Genomic DNA, 19,560 nt, shown 5'->3' on the forward strand with positions numbered 1-19,560 from the left:
AGACAGAAGGGCCAGCAGATGATGGATAGACGGACAGATGGATAAATGGAAGGATGGATGGACAGAGAGACTGACAGACAAACCGACAATGGATGAATGGATGGATGGATGGATGGACAGACAGAGACAGACAGACAGACAGACAAAGGATGGAAGGATGGATGGACAGAGAGACTGACACACAGACAAACCAATGATAGATGGATGGATCGTTGGACAGAGAGACAGACAGACAGACAGACAATGAATGAATGGATGCATGGATGGAAGGACAGAGAGACAGACAGACAATGGATGGATGGATGGACGGACAGACAGAGAGACAGACAGACAGACAGACAGACAGACAGACAGACAGACAGACAGATGATGGATAGATGGATGGATGGATAGATGGATGGATGGATGGATGGGCGGACAGAGAGACAGACAGACGGACGGATGGATGGATGGATGGACAGGCAGGCAAACAGACAGACAGACAATGAATGGATGGATGGACAGAAAGACAGACAGACATATGATGGATGGATGGACAGAGAGACAGACAGACGATGGATGAATGGATGGATGAATGGATGGATAGGTGGACAGAAAGACAGACAATGGATGGACAGAGAGACAGACAGACAATGGATGGATGGACAGACAGACAGACAGACAGACAGACAGACAGACAGACAGACAGACAGAGAAACAGACAGACCGACGATAGACAGATGGATGGATAAAGAGACAGAAGGCCCAGCAGATGATGGACAGATGGACAGCTGGATAAATGGAAGGATGGATGGACAGAGAGACTGACAGACTGACAGACTGACCGACGATGTATGAATGGACGGATGGATGGACAGAGAGAGACAGACAGACAGACAGACAGACAGACAGACAGACAGACAGACAGACAGACAGACGGACAAAGGATGGAAGGATGGATGGACAGAGAGACTGACACACAGACAGACCAATGATAGATGGATGGATGGATCGTTGGACAGAGAGACAGACAGACAGACAATGAATGAATGGATGCAAGGATGGATGGACAGTCAGAGAGACAGACAGACAATGGATGGATGGATGGACGGACGGACGGACAGACAGAGAGACAGACAATGGATGGACAAACAGACCAAAAGTCAAAGAAATAGACAGACAGGTGATGGATGGATGGACGGACGGACAGAGAGACAGACAAAGAGATAGACAGATAGATGATGGATGGATAGATGAATGGACAGAGAGACAGACAGACAGACAGGCCGACGGTGGATGGATGGATGGATGGATGGATGGACAGAGAGACAGAGTGACAGACAAAGAGATAGACAGATAGATGATGGATGGATAGATGAATGGACAGAGAGACAGACAGACAGGTCGACGGTGGATGGATGGATGGATGGACGGACGGACGGACGGACGGACGGACGGACAGACAGACAGACAGAAGGAAGAACAGGCAGATAGAGTGACAGGACAGATAGACACCCAGAGAGATGATGCATGGATGGATGGACAGACTAACAGACAGAGAGATAGACGGGTGATGGTTGGATGGATGGACAAACGAATGGACGGACAAAAGGACAAGCATACAGGCAGACAGAGAGACAGATGGATGGAGGGATGGACAGATAGACAGACAGACCAATAGAAAGAGAGATAGATAGACAGATGATGGATGGATGGGCAGATGGATGGAAAGAAAGACAGATATACAGACAGACAAACAGACAGACAGACAGACAGACAGACCGATAGCTCACCCTCATTCTTCCATTGCGTATTGCTGGTCCATCTTCAGCCAATCGCAGAACGAACAAATCCATCTTATACTCACGGCCTCCACGGATACTAAACCCAAAACCTTTCATCCCCTTTTCCAACTCGACCGTGAAGAAATCAAAATCCTGCAAACACATGCACAAATTATGGACATGCATAATACATACTTTATGAAAATGTCAGTGCCATTTAAACACAGTCATTTCAGTGATGAATTATTATATCAGTGTGTATTTCTTCTCCATATAGAACTGTACCACAGTGAATTAGTGAATACAGAGTAGCAGCAAGAACTACCTGGGGCATCCTGTAGTCCGGTAAGGGGAAGGTGCGAGGGTCAGTGGACAGTTGTCTGTAGTCCAGCAGCGGGGGATGTCTGTAATCAAGCGTTGGCGGCTGTCGGTAGTCCGCTACAGGAGGGTGTCGGTAGTCCACCGGGGGTTGGCGGTAATCGGTGAACGGCTGCCGAATATCGGGTTTTACATCCTGTCTCGCTTTCACCTCTGACCTGTAGCTGAACAACCAATCAGAGCAGAACCAATGAGAACTAGTAGCACTTGGTGATGTTAAAACTTCTGCAAAGAGTTAGAATGTAAGCAAGAGCAAGTGAGACTTAGACTAAGTCTATGATGTTTTCATGGCACTTTCTTGTCTGCAGAAAATGTGGCAATTCAAAATAGTAGCTTTTATCAGTAACAAAAGCTGTAATTTATATATACAAGAATTGGGAGATTCTCTCATAATATTTACTCTGTTTATTTCTGTTTTCCAGTGGATGCCGTCAAGAGCGACTTACCACTGACAGAGCTACCGCTCTAATGAATTTTAAAGTTTAATACAGGATAATGTTCTGTTGAAAATGGCGAAGCCTGAGGAGCTCTAGGGTGTATATTGAAACTTGAGTGAGCATGGAGAGGAAGTGAAATCATTGGTCCCTGCAGGGTATATAAATGATTAAAAACTGTTTTAAAGAGCCATGTAGGTAAATTATTCAGTTCTGTAAGAGATAAGTGATTTTACGCAACAACCTAATAGTGAGAGAGAGTCTGTGAGTCACAGAGGTTTAGATTCACTCTATAAATAGTGAACTTTAGTAGAGTTTTAACTTGATTACAGAACAAGTCTGACTTAAACTCATCCATTCAAATTATTAGGGATGCACTATATATCAGTTCCATATTGGCTGAATGTAATCTTCAGCAATATATACTGTATAGCTTTCAGCCATATTTTATTAAAATGACACACAAAATTCATGATCATATTCAGGTAATAATGTAATCTGTGTTGGTTCCTTGCCTGCTGTCGTGGCTGTAGATCTGTACTGGCACTGCGGAGGGCTGGGTGGGCGGGTTTTGTTGGGTCACTGAGCTGGGCTGATTGGCTGGGCTGGTTTGAGTGACAGGGCTCGGTTGTGCTTCTGAGCTAAGCTGCGTTATGGGGCTGGGTTGAGGTGCAGAGTTGAGTTGAGGGGTGGAGTTGGGTGGAGGGACAGCACCGGTTTGGTTCACAGTGCTGGGTTGGCAAACTGGACTGGGCTGGGCCATAGGGCTCTGCTTCTCTGAGCTGCCTGCAGAAGGCGTGCTGTTCGTCTCTGAAAAGTGAAGAAAAGACAAAAAGCTAAGCTATTTTCAGAAATTCTCTTTATTTTTACTTCTAAAGCAACAGTTTAAGGGTTGCATGAGTAATGTTTGCATGTACTGTAAATGTTATTTTACCACTAAATGCACTGAAGTAATTATGCAAATGTCCAAAATACGTAAATGCAATTTAAATGCCACAGTTTTAGAGGCTAGTTCTGAGTGCTAGTTCATGAAGTATACAGCATACTTTAAAAAACTTCTGAAGTGGATCAATAAGAATATGCTAGTCTGGCGGGAACCAAGTTTTCTTTATAATAAAGGAAAACCAGTCTCTTCTTGGCCTTTATCGAAATCCTCTGAGAATTTTTTTTTTAAACCCTTATTTTTGTACTTCTATTTTGTGATTTTATTTTGATAATCGATTAATCTAACGATTTTTAGAGCGATTAATCGAATAATCGTTGATTATTTCACTGATTAATCAGTAGACTTTGATTTATTATCCAGCTTTTGCAATTAGTTAAAATAGGTATACATATTCTAACAAATTAATAAAGGTAAAGGTAATTAGGTTATACAAATAGATATATTTGGCACACAAAATTAGACGACAGACAGAAAAACTCTCTTATTTACCATTTAATTACCTATATGTAGAAGTAACTTAATAACACATCATGCTGTCTAACATCTTTTGTAAGTCATATGGATAAGAAACAAAATAAGGTAATAATGTGCTTTTTTTCCCAGATTTTATTCACAACATACTCTCTTAAAATACCTAATAGGGTTATGGTAATCAAAACAGTCCTGATCTAGATCAAGCTCTGATCTCAAACTATCACTTTAATGAAATATTTTTCCCCACTAATAATAAGGTTTGATCGTTAGCTAGCTCCACACTGGAGAGCTGCCTTATAACAGAAAATCAAGTTGTAATTCTAACTGAAAGTGACATTTACCTTTTTTGTTTTTTAATGTTTAATACTGTAAAGCTGCTTGTTTTAAGGCTATTTCTATTGCATTAAGTACTATATAAAGAAACAAGACATGACTGCTTTACTGGAGAGTTTGTGCAAACTAAAGCCATGTGGAGTACTTTTTATGATGGATCAATGCACTTTATTGGACGTCAAAATCTCAATAGCCATTCACTGCCATTATAAAGCTTGGAAAAACCAGGACAGTTTTTTAATATAACTCTGACTGTATTTATCTGAAAGTCATATACACTTAGAATGGCTTGAGGGTGAGTAAATCATGGGGTGTTTTTCATTTTTGGGTGAACTATCCCTTTAAACTGGATTTCTGATGCTTGAAATACTGTACATTAAACATGCAGTGCAACCATTTAAAGAATTTGACTTTCAGAAGAATAGTTTACTCAAAAATGAAAATTCTGTTGTCATTTACTCACCCTCATGCCATTATAAACCTGTATGACCTTCTTGTGATTTTAAATTGTATTGCTTTTAACCATTTTAATTTCATTATTTTAGCACTGACATTGCAAGCACAATCTCACAAAGCCCTCTGCAGTTTTATCACAAACTACCATTCAAAAACAAAACAGAAACGGCATCCAGTCGCATTTTTTATTTTAAGAACACTTAAGTTATTAATTAAAGAACTGTAGCTTGTTTAAAATAATAGACCATTAAAAATTAAAATAACATTCTACAAAGACTCTGACCAGTCCTTTTGACCCACCCCCTTTCATTGTTCTGGAAAACAGATAGTCCAACCTCAGACCATTGGTTGAGACATTTGACATGTCAGAGCAATGTTCAGGAAGTCAAACTTTAAATGCCTTATTATAGTTGTCTCTGCACATTAAACTGAGATAAAAGAAAGCATTTTAACACTGAAACAGCTATTACATGTCAGTAGCAGAATTTGTTTAGACTCAATATTTGCGCAATAGTCTCTTTCAAACAGTTCCGCAGGCATCAACTCACCCTCCTGAGGGATGATCCTGAGTGTGACGCTGAGTCCCGCGTCCTTGATCAGTTTGACGATGTCGGCATGTGGCATGTTGACGATAGACTGATTGTTGACAGCCAATATGCGATCCCCAACCTTGAGCTTCCCACAGTGGTCTGCTGGACTTCCCTCAATGATCCGGCCGATTTTATGAGGCACAGCTGAAAACACACACGCACAAACACTTTTTACGTAATACATCAAGAGAGCTCTCTATCTGCACTCTGTCCTTTCCTGTTAGTGGATCTGTTTTTATATACGAGCGTGGGTGCTGCATTAGAAAATTGTAACTAGCCTCTTCAGCCCTCAAATAGAAGTGCATTCATTATTAATATACAGGTTTATGAGGACATGCTGCACTTTTAAAATCACTATGACCCTTTTGAAGCAGTCAGCCTGAGTGAGCTATTACAGTAAAGGAATGTCCCAGATTGAAAATAAGTTGAAGTGTCCAAAAATAATTATCCCTTACCAGCAGCAGCCGCAGTTTCAGGCCTGTTCAGTGAACTGATAATAACGAATCCAAACCCTTCGCTCTCCTTGCGCTGGATGGTGACATCACTAGGCTGCAGATTCTGATTTGCTACTGTGTCTGGTGGGGAGGAGCCTGTAGTGGATGGGGCGGAGTTATGCAAGGGGGCGGAGTTGTTACAGAACATTCTGGAGTTGAAGTCACTCCTGGGGGAACTGTGCTGGGTAGATCCAGGACTGCGGCCGTTCTCTGGACAGGGCTCACCTGAAGGTAAAAGAGCAGGTAAGAAAATGATTAAAAGGAACATGATTACATATACTTGATACAAATTGGTACAACAGCGTTTTAGTGCCACATTAAAAAATTAACACATTTTAAATTACGAGATTGAAGTCATAAGAATAAAGTCGAAATTACAAAAATAAAATCAAAATATTTCGAGAATCAAGTTGAAATTACGTCTAAATTAAGAAATTAAGTCTAAATGTTTTGAGAATAAAGTTGAAATGTTTAGATAATAAAGTCAAAATGTTTCGAGAATAAAGTTGAAATTCTGAGAATAAAGTCGAAATTGCAAGAATAAAGTTGAAATATGTCAAAAATAAAGTTGAAAGTTGAAATATTTCAAAAATAAAGTCAAAATTAGAAGAATAAAGTCGTAATGTTTTGAGAATAAATTTGAAATTTTGAGAATAAAGTCGAAATTATAAGAATAAAGTTTTAATGTTTCAAGAATAAAGTCGAAATTATGAGAATAAAATCGAAATATTTTGAGAATCAAGTTGAAATTACGTCTAAATTAAGAAATTAAGTCTAAATGTTTTGAGAATAAAGTTGAAATTTTGAGAATAAAGTTGAAATATTTCCAGAGTAAAGTCAAAATGTTTCTAGTTGAAATTTTGAGAATAAAGTCGAAATTTCGAGAAAAAAGCCAAAATATTTCCAGAGTAAAGTCAAAATGTTTCTAGTTAAAATTTCGAAAAAAAAGTCTAAATATTTCGAGAATCAAGTTGAAATTACGAGAATAAAGTCTAAATGTTTTGAGAATAAAGTTGAAATTTTAAGAATAAAGTCGAAATTTTAAGAATAAAGTAGAAATTTCAAGAATAAAGCCTAAAATGTTTCCAGAATAAAGTAAAAAAGTTTCTAGTTGAAATTTCGAGAATAAAGACGAAATTTCGAGAATAAAGACGAAATTTCGAGAATAAAGTCGAAATGTTTCTAGAATAAAGTTGAAATGTTTAGATAATAAAGTCAAAATGTTTTGAGAATAAAGTTGAAATTCTGAGAATAAAGTCGAAATTGCAAGAATAAAGTTGAAATATGTCGAAAATAAAGTTGAAAGTTGAAATATTTAAAAAATAAAGTTAAAATTAGAAGAATAAAGTCGTAATGTTCTGAGAATAAATTTGAAATTTTGAGAATAAAGTCGAAGTTATAAGAATAAAGTTTAAATGTTTCAAGAATAAAGTAGAAATTATGAGAATAAAATCGAAATATTTTGAGAATCAAGTTGAAATTACGTCTAAATTAAGAAATTAAGTCTAAATGTTTTGAGAATAAAGTTGAAATTTTGAGAATAAAGTCGAAATATTTCCAGAGTAAAGTCAAAATGTTTCTAGTTGAAATTTTGAGAATAAAGTCGAAATTTCGAGAATAAAGCCGAAATATTTCCAGAGTAAAGTCAAAATGTTTCTAGTTAAAATTTTGAAAAAAAAAAAGTCTAAATATTTCGAGAATCAAGTTGAAATTACGAGAATAAAGTCTAAATGTTTTGAGAATAAAGTTGAAATTTTGAGAATAAAGTCGAAATTTCGAGAATAAAGCCTAAAATGTTTCCAGAATAAAGTCAAAAAGTGTCTAGTTGAAATTTCGAGAATAAAGACGAAATTTAGAGAATAAAGTCGAAATGTTTCTAGAATAAAGTTGAAATGTTTAGATAATAAAGTCAAAATGTTTCGTGAATAAAGTTGAAATTCTGAGAATAAAGTCGAAATTGCAAGAATAAAGTTGAAATATGTCGAAAATAAAGTTGGAAGTTGAAATATTTCAAAAATAAAGTCAAAATTAGAAGAATAAAGTCATAATGTTTTGAGAATAAATTTTTGAGAATAAATTTTGAGAATAAAGTCGAAATTACAAGAATAAAGTTTAAATGTTTCAAGAATAAAGTCGAAATTATGAAAATAAAGTCAAAATGTTTCAAGAATAAAGTCAAAATATTTTGAGAATAAAGTCAAAATTACAAGAATAAGTCTAAATGTTTCGAGAATAAAGATAAAATTTAGAGATCGAATGTTTAGAAAATAAAGTAGAAATTTTAAGAATAAAGTTAACATTTTTTGAGAAAAAGGTCGAATGTTTTCGAGAATAAAGTTGAAAAGTTTTGAGAATAAAGTAGAAATTTTAATAATATTTGACTTTATTCTCATAATTTCAATTTTAGTCTTGAAATATTATGACTTTAATCTCATAACTAGCACTAAAACACTGTCGTAAATAGGTTAATCATTGCATTCATTGCACAGTCACATATATCTGTATTATGGCCACTAAACTGTATATTTATGGACTTCATGAGTCTCCAGTCAAAGCAAGAACATTAAATCGTCTTTTTGGATTTGGAAAGAGGTTTTGAGTTTTGAAAGTTATTAAGCAGCACAGCTATTTCAGCATAATAATAAAATGTTTCTTGAGCACCAAATCAGCATATTAGAATGATTTCTAAAGGATCATGTGACACCGAAGACTAGAGTAATGATGCTGAAAAATCAGCTTTGCTTCACAGGAAAAAAAATAAATGTTTACAGGCTATTTTGAATTGTAATCATATTTCAAAATATTATTAAGAACAACTATGACTTTAATATTCACTCATATTCATCACCTTTTTCCGGATTTCTTTTACCAACTTTCCTTGTTTTTTTTTTTTAACAGATACATTAAAAACATTGAATACGTTTTTAAGATATAGAAACAGGTATTGACTACGATTAACACAAGTGTGTGAGACAGAAAGCAAGAAAAAGTCCATAGTAAAAGGTTCAGTTAAAGCTGGTCTGAAGTCATTCTGTGATCAAACAGTAAGGCAAAAAAGCCAGCAGCCAGACATTTCCTCAACCGCTCCACTAAGATGCAAAAGGGGAGAAACGATTGTCCAGGAAAGATAAGACTGAGACGATGAGTCAGACAGCGGGAAGCATGAGGGAGGTAAATCTTGCAAGAGGGCATGAAAGCTGAGTCTCAGCTACACCAAGAATTATTAGACAGAGTGGACATGAGAGGGAGAGAAGGAGAAAGGACACATAATAAGCAGCAGAGGTACAGTATTACAGAACCCGCTTCATTACCTCCTTCACATGGCAAGAATATATACTTCACAACAATCTATAATTGCAGTAACTGTCAGAAAATAACAAGCTTTAGCCTTTTAAAGGTTGTTTCTTTAACTTCAGGCAGATTTATAGCCCAAGGGTTAATTTGTATTAAAACAAATGTTATTTTTCCCCCATATATTATTTATAGATATATAGACCAAAATACAGTCATAACTAGCAAGGGTATTTTTGCTGCAATAGCCAACAATACATTGTATATATGGGTCATAATTATACATTTTTATTTTATGGCAAAAATCATTAGGATATTAAGTAAAGATCATGTTTCATGAAAATATTTTGTAAATTTCCAACTGCAAATATATCAATACTTAATTTTTGATTAGTAATATGCATTGCTAAGAACTTCATTTGGACAACTTTAAAGGTGATGTTCTCAATATTTTGACTTTTTTGCACCCTCAGATTCCAGATTTTCAAGTAGTTGTATTTAGGCCAAATATTGTTCTATCCCACCAAACCATACATACATGGAAAGCTTATTTTTTCAGCTCAATTAAAATAAAATGATGCTTATGATTGGTTTTGTGGTCCAGGGTCACATATATGAACATCACATTAAAACATGTGTTGGAAACGTTGTATAATGCTACCATAATTGATCTTTTATGTATATATTCCATTGTTTTACACTTGTCCAAGACCCAGTTTTTTAAACTATGAAGATCCATTTAAAAAATAGTATTACATGTTTAGAACTACGATAATTAAAAAAAAAAAATCTGAAATTAAACTATTTTATTATTTATTGTATGACAATAAAAACCACAAATGTTCCTCAATTGGTGTCATTTCCACCACAACAAACAATTTTGACCCTAATAAAGTCACATTTTTATAATAAAAACATAAAAACAAAAACAGAAAGTGAATTTTTGAGATGAAACATGAGATATTTGATAGTGGAGAAGGTACACTCTTAAAAATAAAGGTGCTTTAAAAGGTTCTTCACAGTGACGCGAAAGAAGAGCCATTTTTGGTTCAACAAAGAACCATTCAGTCAAAGGACCATTTCTTTCTTACCTTTTTATAATCTGAAGAACCTTCTTTCGCCACAAAGAACCTTTTGTGAAACAGAAAAGTTCTTCAGACGTTAAAGGTTCCTTATGGAACCATTTGGACAAAAAAGGTTCTTCTATGGCATCGTGAAGCACCTTTATTTTTAAGAGTGTAAATATCATGTATTTATTCAAATTTAACAAAAATAAACATGTGCCGGTGTAAAAACTTTTTCTTTTTTACATCTATGTTCACTTTTAATATTACAACTGTGTTTCATTTCCAATCAAACTGTAAATGTGTATTATGCAGAAACCTAGTTGTTTAACTTAGCAAGACAAATAAGGTGACCACTTTCTGTTCAAAATGTTAAAAATGTAAACAGAATTTACTTGGTGTTAAAATAGTACTGTCAGGATTCACTAAAGACTCGTAGTGAAAAATTAGACCAGAAAAGGCATGGACACGGTTTATTTTTGTGCCTCACCTTATTGTTGGAGTTTTTCTCTTTTAGACACAAAATTTATTGGAGAGAGTATTAAAACAAATGTGATTTCCTAATGTTTGCGCTCTTCAAATTACTGGTATTTGCGACATGTTTTAACGCCCAAAAACAGCATGTCTTAAAGCATGCGGTAATTTCCACTGCTCTTGGCAGATTGCGCTGGTCATTATGGAAATTATCTGGCTGCGTCTTTGTTCTTTAATGTGCGCATTGTCAGTAAATCACACGCAGAATTTTCCCCTCCTATCTGCGCGCTCTAATATTATTTGCCCTGTTTAGTAAATCTGGCCCTATATTAATAAAAATGTACATTCACATTGTTGGTTGACAAATGAAATAAACATCAGCCATTCTCACCTGTCGGCTGAATTCTCCGTCGAACAGTAAGTTTAACCTGCCCAGTCCGGGCCGCCCCATGCATGAGGTCAATAACATAACGGTGGGGTTTTCCAGCCACAGGGATCCCATCGACTGACATCAGCTCATCTCCCGGTCGTAGACGCCCATCTTTATCAGCAGGGCTCTTCTCGATGATTGCACCAATCAGGATCTGTACATGCACAGCACAGTTACTACAGACTCTCTTGAAGCAGTGTACAGAAACTAAAGTAGGTGAACAAACACATTATCATGTTAGCAAGTGACAGTGAGCTCTGTTTTTTGAAAGCGTGTGGTTAGTCCTAGAGTACGAGCCTTCTCCTGAGCCTCCGGACTCACAGGCTGTCCTGGTTCCTCTCCGCCCAGGATCCTGAAGCCGAAACCGGACTTCTGTCTGCGCAAGTGCACCTCCACCTCCTGGAACTCTGATGCTGTCAATGAAAGCACACATTTATCTCACTATTTAGTCATTTCTCCAGACTATTGAATCTTCAAGTGTAATTCAGCATTCTGGGTGACATTTAAGACCCCCATTTTTGTTCATCGAGTACTTAATTTGTAAAATCATTCATTTTATGTTCTTGAACCTGCATTGAGAGGTTCATTCACAATGCAGTGAGAATGACAAGTGGCAAAAGCGGACAAAAAAATAAAACTTTGTCTCTAGGTAGCATTTTGATAGAGGTCAGAACTTAAAATGTCACAGATACTTATAGTTAGATTTTAGAGTACCTATGAATGCTTTGTGTATGCGTATTTTCTATTTAGACTTTATTTTAGTACCATTTTAGAGCAAATGCACAAATACTAAATATTATTTCCAGCCTTTTTACAATATACACTACCAGTCAAAAGTTTTTGAACAGTAAGATTTTTAATGTTTTTTTTTTTAAATAAGTCTTTTCTGCTCACCTAGCCTGCATTTATTTGATCCGAAGTACTTTAAGAATTTTAAAATATATTTTTGAATACATTTTAAAATGTAATTTATTCCTGTGATTTCAAAGCTGATTTTTTAGCATCATTACTCCAATCATATGATCCTTCAGAAATCATTTTAATATTCTGATTTCCTGATCAAAAAAACATATATTATTATTACTATTATGCTGAAAAAAAGCTGAGTAGAAAATCAGGTTTCTTTGATTAAACCAAAGTTCAGAAGAACAGCATTTATCTGAAATAGAAAACTTTTGTAACATTATAAATGTCTTTAAGATCAGTTTTAATCGATTTAAAGCATCCTTGCTAAATAAAATTTCTTGTGATCTTGTGACACTGAAGACTAGAGTAATGATGCTGTAAATTTAGCTTTGATCACAGGAATAAATTACATTTTAAAATATATTCGAATAGAAAGCAGTTATTTTAAATAGTAAAAATATTTCACAATGTTACTGCTTTTGCTGTATTTTGGATCAAATAAATGCAGGCTTGGTGAGCAGAAGAGACTTCTTTAAAAATCGTGCTGTTCAAAAACTTTTGACTGGTAGTGCATATCAAATATTGTTCAAGGAAGCTTTGAACAGGTTTTTGTTTTTATGAAAATGTCCTCAAAATTTAGTCTAAACTTAATGTTTGTCATTAAATGTAAAAAAGTCAAACTGCAGCAGACCAAACGTTATACCAAATATTCAAAAAATTTTACAGAGGTCATAAGAACTCAATATAAAAAATGAATTTCAAACTTTCAGACTTTATTTTATGCAGAACTCCTTCTGTCAGATTGTTTCTGTTTTGGGCGTAGATATATTTACTCACCAGAAGGGTCAACTGGGAGAACTGCTCGAGGAAGCCCTGGCTCTAAGAAAGGGAGAGATACAAGGACAGCCCATAAATCACTGCTTATATTAACACACACACCTGGAAATATAGCAACTACAATATATACATCAGCTGTGTCACTAATATAATGCCCAACAGCTACAAAGCAATGAAGATGTATATATAAAAATACACAGTGCTCACAAAAATGCACTTAAAGGACACTTAAAAATGTCATTTGATAACAATATGATGCGAACTACTTAAACAGTTCTGGCAGACTTGGTGTTTGTGTGTGTGTGTGTGTGTGTGTGTGTGTGTGTTTTTTTAGTAAGTCATTCTGTGTTAAATCAACCACATTTTCAAACTTTCCCAGGCTGAAATTTTTGATTTTGCTAACATGTATAGTGAAGAAAGACAAAATATTAAATGTCATGGATGAATATTAACTGAGTAATCCACTATTTTGTAGAGGGGAGTCAAAATGGCAGTGGAGTCAAATTAGAGGGGGATAAAAAAAGACTTTAGAAAGATAGCAGCGTTATAATGTTATTTTTACAAAGAGATTAGTAGGTCTATTAGTAAAATCTGTTGACTTTAGCAATTTCTGTTGCATTATGTGCCAAAGGTGACCTTTCAAAAATGGGGAAACAGCACTTTTCAAGTTTTTTTCTCTCAAGTTTGCATGCCTGTAACTCAAGAAGTACTAAAGACATCTTAATGCCCTTTTAGATATTGAGTCTTAACAAACTTTCCTCGCACAATCTTGATTTTTAAGGCCCTATATGGTTCAGTTCCAGAGATTTTTAATATTGCTTCAGGAGTAAATCGCTAAATTGTACACATTTTTAATGGTCAAAAACCAAATGTGGGTCACTTCTCAAAATATGATACTTCTTTTCTTTTATAGAGGAATGTCTGAAAAACAAATAATGTTGAAACTAGAGATGTCTGTCAAAACCACTGCACTGAACGTACCTTTCTGAATGCCATAAATATTCTTTTTCAAAAGTTTGTGTCCCCATAACTCAAGAAGTTTTAAAAATATCACAATATGATTTTAGATTCCAGTTCTTAATAAACTTTTCTTTTGGAATCTTCATTTTCAAGGCTCTACATCATTCAGCTCCAGAGATATGGGGATCTCAGTTGCATAGAACACACCTCTGAGGGCTGAAAATGCACTGAAATGGTCAAGTTGAGTTAGATTTACTCTCAGTCGTCTATTCGTAAGATTCTATATTTGAATCAGTTTCCGTGATATTTAATAGAAGTGAGATTTTCACCTGTCTCTCAGATGAAAATGGCCATTTTGACCACCCTCTACAAAAGTAGAATACATATTCATCCACAACATTTAATATTTGGCTTTCATTACTATACATGTCTATGTTTCTTCAAAAAATATTGGCAAAAACTAAAATTTGAGCCGGGGACCTCTGGTTGAGTTGATGTAAATGTAAGAACTCAGTTCTTGATTTTGAGGTTTTAATTCCACAATGTCTCAAAACTCAAGTACATCTGACTCAGAGCAGACAGAAACTGCAATTAGCATGAGCAGCACGATTGAGCCTGAAAATCTACACCCGGCTGTGCATTATGCTGTATGTATATTGCATTTAAACTAGGTGCCAGGTGAAGCTCAAGCCTGATTCTAATTCCGAGAGAGAGTCTGATCTTCAACAGCATCATTCCTCAAGCACATCCGCCTCTCAGCGAGAGCTGGTCGATATTTCCAGCCACTATGCTGATGATATTTAACCAGTATATTCATTTATATTGTGATGATTCACATGCTTTTCATTTGGCCGTAGAAACTTGTTTTGTGCCCTTTCCTTGTGGAATGACATAAGCATGACAGCGTTAAGATGTTAAGCGCCTCTAATTTAAACCTCAATTGCATTTGATTAATTTGATTCATATACTCTCTTGTGTACCAGTTCAGAATTAAATGATTTGTGTTTATGGAAGTCTCTGTATGACATTTTGCATGCTTTGAAATGTTTCGATACAGCATATGCAGTTGAATGTTGGTGTTTATTACTATTTATTGTTAACAAGTGCATACAAAATTAAATGATTACAATTTTTTCTTTGCATTCAATAAAGCATGGAAAACATGCTTTAAATAGATTAACTTTTTAGTGACTGATAGTTCTAATGACTGAAAATATGCCATATAAAGCCATTTCAGAGCAAATTATATATTATTTCAGCCTTTTAACTATATCCAAGAAATATATTCAAAAGAAGTGATTTATGTCCTGAAAAAAGTTTCATCACGTCAGATTTTTTCAAAGCTACCAATGATTTTAGTCAAATTGATGATACTAACTAAAATTCTTAAGTCGCAGATGACCAAATATATGCAGAAAAAGACTATTTCAAACATGTATCAAAGATCACATAAAATATGCAACAGCATAAACAGAATATGTGTCCTTGTTAAACTCCTGAAATGCTTGAATATAATACGTATTAATGAGATTTTGAAAGTTTCTATTCACCAGCTTGACAGAATGCAAATCTTTACAGCATCTTTTCAACATCAAGTGCATATTCAAAAAGCTATAAAACATTAACAATGTTGTAGATGAACATACTCAAACATTCCTGGCACTTTCGGTTTAGAAAGAGGTGCAATTTCACAGAAAGAGGGTGTTTAAAACATCCTACTCAAAAAATAAGATACAGCTCACAGAAAAAATACACAAAATGTAGTCAACCATCAGGAATCGAGTATACTTACCTTAAAGAGAACTAAACTCTTTGCACACTATATCTTATACACGTATCACCAGCGTATCTAAAATAGATGCTAAAGTGTCTATGGGATCATTGCACATGAGACAAGATAATCATCAGACAACATCAACACTAACCAACATCTCCATTGCCAAACTGTCATTGCCAGCTGTGAATACTAAAGAGTGCCTATATAGGCTACAAAAAAAGGAGGAGGTATAGACTAGGACGCGGTAATGAGGAAGACATCTGCTGATTTAAAACAGTTGAAAAAGGTCAGTAGAAAAAGGTTTATGCAAATGCACAGCGAAACGAAGATGTGACCAATAATGGGAGCGCAGACAGAAGTTAAATAGAAACGTCCGCTAGGAGCAGAACGACATGTTGACCTCTATTGATTTAATCGCTGTCAATCAGTTTAAAGCACCTTTAGAAATGCAACATTAACTTGACTGACATTTCAGACTTACTTGTTTAATATGCAGTAGATTTTAGGTACAGTAATGAAGTAAATTCATATTGTATGAATTAATGGCATTTCAAACTATTTGTTGAATTAAACATATTTCTACTTTAAACGCAATGAATATGAATGTTGGGACCTTGAAAACTTAGTTAAGAAGTACCTGCATTAATAATGCAGAGTGTTATGTAACGTCAAAGTCACTAAGACCACTAAAGTTCTCCCAGATCAGCTCCACAGATCTCATTGTGGGAAAATTCCAAATTGACAAGACGCAACAACTTCAAAACACTTACCGTGGAGGATAACATCGTAAGAGATGACAGCAAAAAAATATTTTTTGAGTCTGGAAGAGCTGACAGGAACTGACACAATCACTCAAGACCATGTTCTAACCAGGCCTAACTCAATAAAGCACCAGAAAAAGTCATTTCTTGGGCACAAACTTAAAGTCATAAATGAAGATATTTGACGAGGACTTGTCATTTGTAAGATAAATGTGGCTTCTTTAGTTGCTAAAAACTATTTTTTTACAACTATGTGGAGTAAAAAAAAAGCAACCAATATGATTGCACTGTGAGTGCAGCAAGGAAAATTATCTAATATCTCATATCTGTGAGTTTCAAAAGTATGTGACCTCTAGGATTCGCAGTTAATTTGAAGGTGAAATTAGAGTCCTACTGTTCAGAGGTGTTTTCAAACAAAGGGATGACACCTCAGGTGTCAGTACATGCCCTGTTTCACTTAAAGAACAAGGATCTATCAAAATCTGATCATGTTTGTGGAAGAGTATAATGGCACAAACAAAGGAGATCTCTGAGGGCCTCAGAAAAAGATGTTGTTGCACATCAGGCTGGAAAAGGTTACAAAACCATCTGTAAAGAGTAGAGTTCAGACTCCACAAATACACAGTCAGACAGATTGTGTACAAATGGAGGAAATTCGAGACTAAAGTTGAAAAGACCCTCCCCAGGAGTGGTCACCCAACAAAGATCACACCACAGCAAAACTGTTTAATAGTCTGTGAGGTTGCAAAGAACTCCAGGTTAACTTCGAAGCAACTAAAGGCCTTTCTCACATTGGCTAATGGTAATGTTCTTGAGTCCACCATCAGGAGAACATTGAACAACCATGGTGTGCCTGACAGAGTTGAAAGGAGAAAGCCACTGCTCTCCAAGAAGAACATCGCTGACTGTCTGAAGTTTGCGGAAGATCATGTGGACAAACCAGAGGACTATTGGAGAAATGTTTTGTGGACAAATGAGACCAAGATGGAGATTCAATGGGAATCATTATGTTTGGAGAAAGAAAAGCACTGCATTCCAAGAACCTTATCCCATCTGTGAAATCTGGTGGTGGTAGTATCATGGTTTGGGCCTGTTTTACTGCATTTGGGACAGAACGGCTTACCATCACTGATGGAACAATGAATTCTGAATTTTACCAGCAAATTCTAAAGGACATCTGTCTGAGAACTAAATCTCGAGAGAAAATGGGTCATGCAACAAGACAACGAACCCAAGCACACAAGTCCTTCTACCAAAGAATGGTTGAAGAAGAACAAAGTTAATGTTTTGGAATAGCCATGTCAAAATCCAGACCTTAACCCAATTGAAATGTTGTGGAAGGACCTGAAGCAAGCAATTCATAGGAGGAAACCCACCGAGTTGAAGTGGTTCTGTACTGAAGAATGGACTAAAATTTCTACAAACTGATGTGAAGGACTCATTAACAGTTACAAGAAACATTTATCTGCAGTTATTGCTGAAAAAGGGGGTCACACCTGATACTGAAAGCAAAGATTCACAAACTCATAGATACGTTACACTGGATCATTTTTTCTCAACAAATAAATGACAATGCATATATTTTTGTCTGATTTGTTTGATTGGGTTCTCTCTTGGAGTCTACTTTCAGGAACTGTGTAAAAATCTGATCTTTTGGGTCATATTTATACAGAAATATAGAAAATTCTAAAGCGTTCACAAACTTTTAAGCAGCACTGTATCTTTTGACAAACAGCAGGAAATGTACAACAGGAAATGTAAAGTTCAGTATGTCTGGGAAATTTGGAAAAATACAATAGGTAAACACAGATTATCAAAAGGCATTAATGCTAGCTTTAGGTGCTGGCAAGAAGTTTCTTCAGTTACTTACGCCTATTCTCATAGATAGCCCTGGACTTCTCATACAGGTCAAAGGGGTCAGGTTTGCTCAGGTCAAACTCTGGACCTGAGGGCCAATGCAGATATGGAGCGCTGTGAGGGAGAGCATGGATAGATAGACTGGCTGTGGGACTGCTGTGAGGATCCCAATGCTCCAAGACCTGCAAATACACCAGCATTCAGTAACTGACTTTATTAATATACTGAACTGAGTAAGCAAACTGCGCTCTTCCAGGCAACTTCCGCCTTGGATTTTCTCTGGCCGTGGGATAGGAAGGTGTTTAACAATGAACTCACTTTTGCGGTAATTAGTTTTTAAATGAAGCGTACACACATACACACACACACACACAATACATGGCATGTTAGTTCTAGCTCAGCAAAATAAGGCCGCATCAAGGGCTCATCAAGGACGCTTGATGCGTTTCTCTATTGCTGACGATACTGAATGTAATCTTTGTGTTTTCTCATGCTAATGCAGCTGTAGCTTCACTTCACTGGGCTCTTGCACAATACCCAAAATTAGGTTATGCAAGTAGAATGTGCTAAGAACAGCAAGCAGGCATAGTCCACTTTTTCTAATAGTAAAGCTTTCTTTAGTGGAAAAGAAATTAATATTACTATATTTTTCTCCATATAGTGGATTTCAATGGTGGCCAACGGTTTGAAGGTCCAAACTGCAATTTCAATGCAGCTCTACACGATCTTAGCCAAGGAATAAGGGTCTTATCTACTGAAGCGATCAGCCATTTTCTAAAGAAAATTAAATTGTATATACTTTTTAACCACAAATGCTCATCTTGCATTTGTGGTTAAAAAGTATATAATTTGTTTTTTTTGTTTTTAGAAAATTACCAGTTGTTTTGCTAAATAAGACCCTTATTCCTCGCCTGGGATCATGTAGAGGCCTTTGAAGCTGCAATGAAAATGCAATTTGGACATTCATCCCCATTGAAGTCCACTTTTTGGAGAAAATCCTGGAATGTTTTTCTCAAACACCTTAATTTCTTTGTGGCTGAAGAAAAAAAGACAAACATCTTGGATGGCACAACTTCCTGTTCCCAGACATTTGAATGGTAGTGTATTTGAATAATTTTTATAAAGTACTACTGATAAAAATCATGTGTATCTCTTTACTTGTTCATTTTCATGATTTAGGACAAATTGCATTTAGATGATTTGAGGATGTACCTGAATACACCTTTTTAAGAAGACACTAGGGTTGCATGCCATTCAAAAATGCATTAGAATTCTTTTTAAATTCCAATTAAATTTGCTCAATTTGAATTGAGGTAGCAGGAAATAGAATTGTAT

At 35.8% G+C, this 19,560-nt stretch overlaps 1 protein-coding gene across 1 annotated transcript in view; it reads right to left on the bottom strand.

The window, feature by feature from the left end:
- Window positions 1–19,560, bottom strand: part of LOC141333766 (membrane-associated guanylate kinase, WW and PDZ domain-containing protein 2-like) — a 287,797-nt gene that overhangs the window by 12,457 nt on the left and 255,780 nt on the right. Inside the window, exons 13-21 of the mRNA XM_073838891.1 lie at window positions 18,239–18,407; window positions 12,871–12,912; window positions 11,425–11,540; window positions 11,089–11,281; window positions 5,830–6,093; window positions 5,333–5,518; window positions 3,091–3,385; window positions 2,008–2,305; window positions 1,773–1,919 (exon numbers count right to left, since the gene is read on the bottom strand). Coding sequence (XP_073694992.1) covers window positions 1,773–1,919; window positions 2,008–2,305; window positions 3,091–3,385; window positions 5,333–5,518; window positions 5,830–6,093; window positions 11,089–11,281; window positions 11,425–11,540; window positions 12,871–12,912; window positions 18,239–18,407 — 1,710 coding nt within the window. The remainder of the gene's footprint in view (window positions 1–1,772; window positions 1,920–2,007; window positions 2,306–3,090; window positions 3,386–5,332; window positions 5,519–5,829; window positions 6,094–11,088; window positions 11,282–11,424; window positions 11,541–12,870; window positions 12,913–18,238; window positions 18,408–19,560) is intronic.

This window comes from Garra rufa, chromosome 4 (assembly GCF_049309525.1).
Source record: "Garra rufa chromosome 4, GarRuf1.0, whole genome shotgun sequence".
NCBI classification, from domain to species: domain Eukaryota; kingdom Metazoa; phylum Chordata; class Actinopteri; order Cypriniformes; family Cyprinidae; genus Garra; species Garra rufa.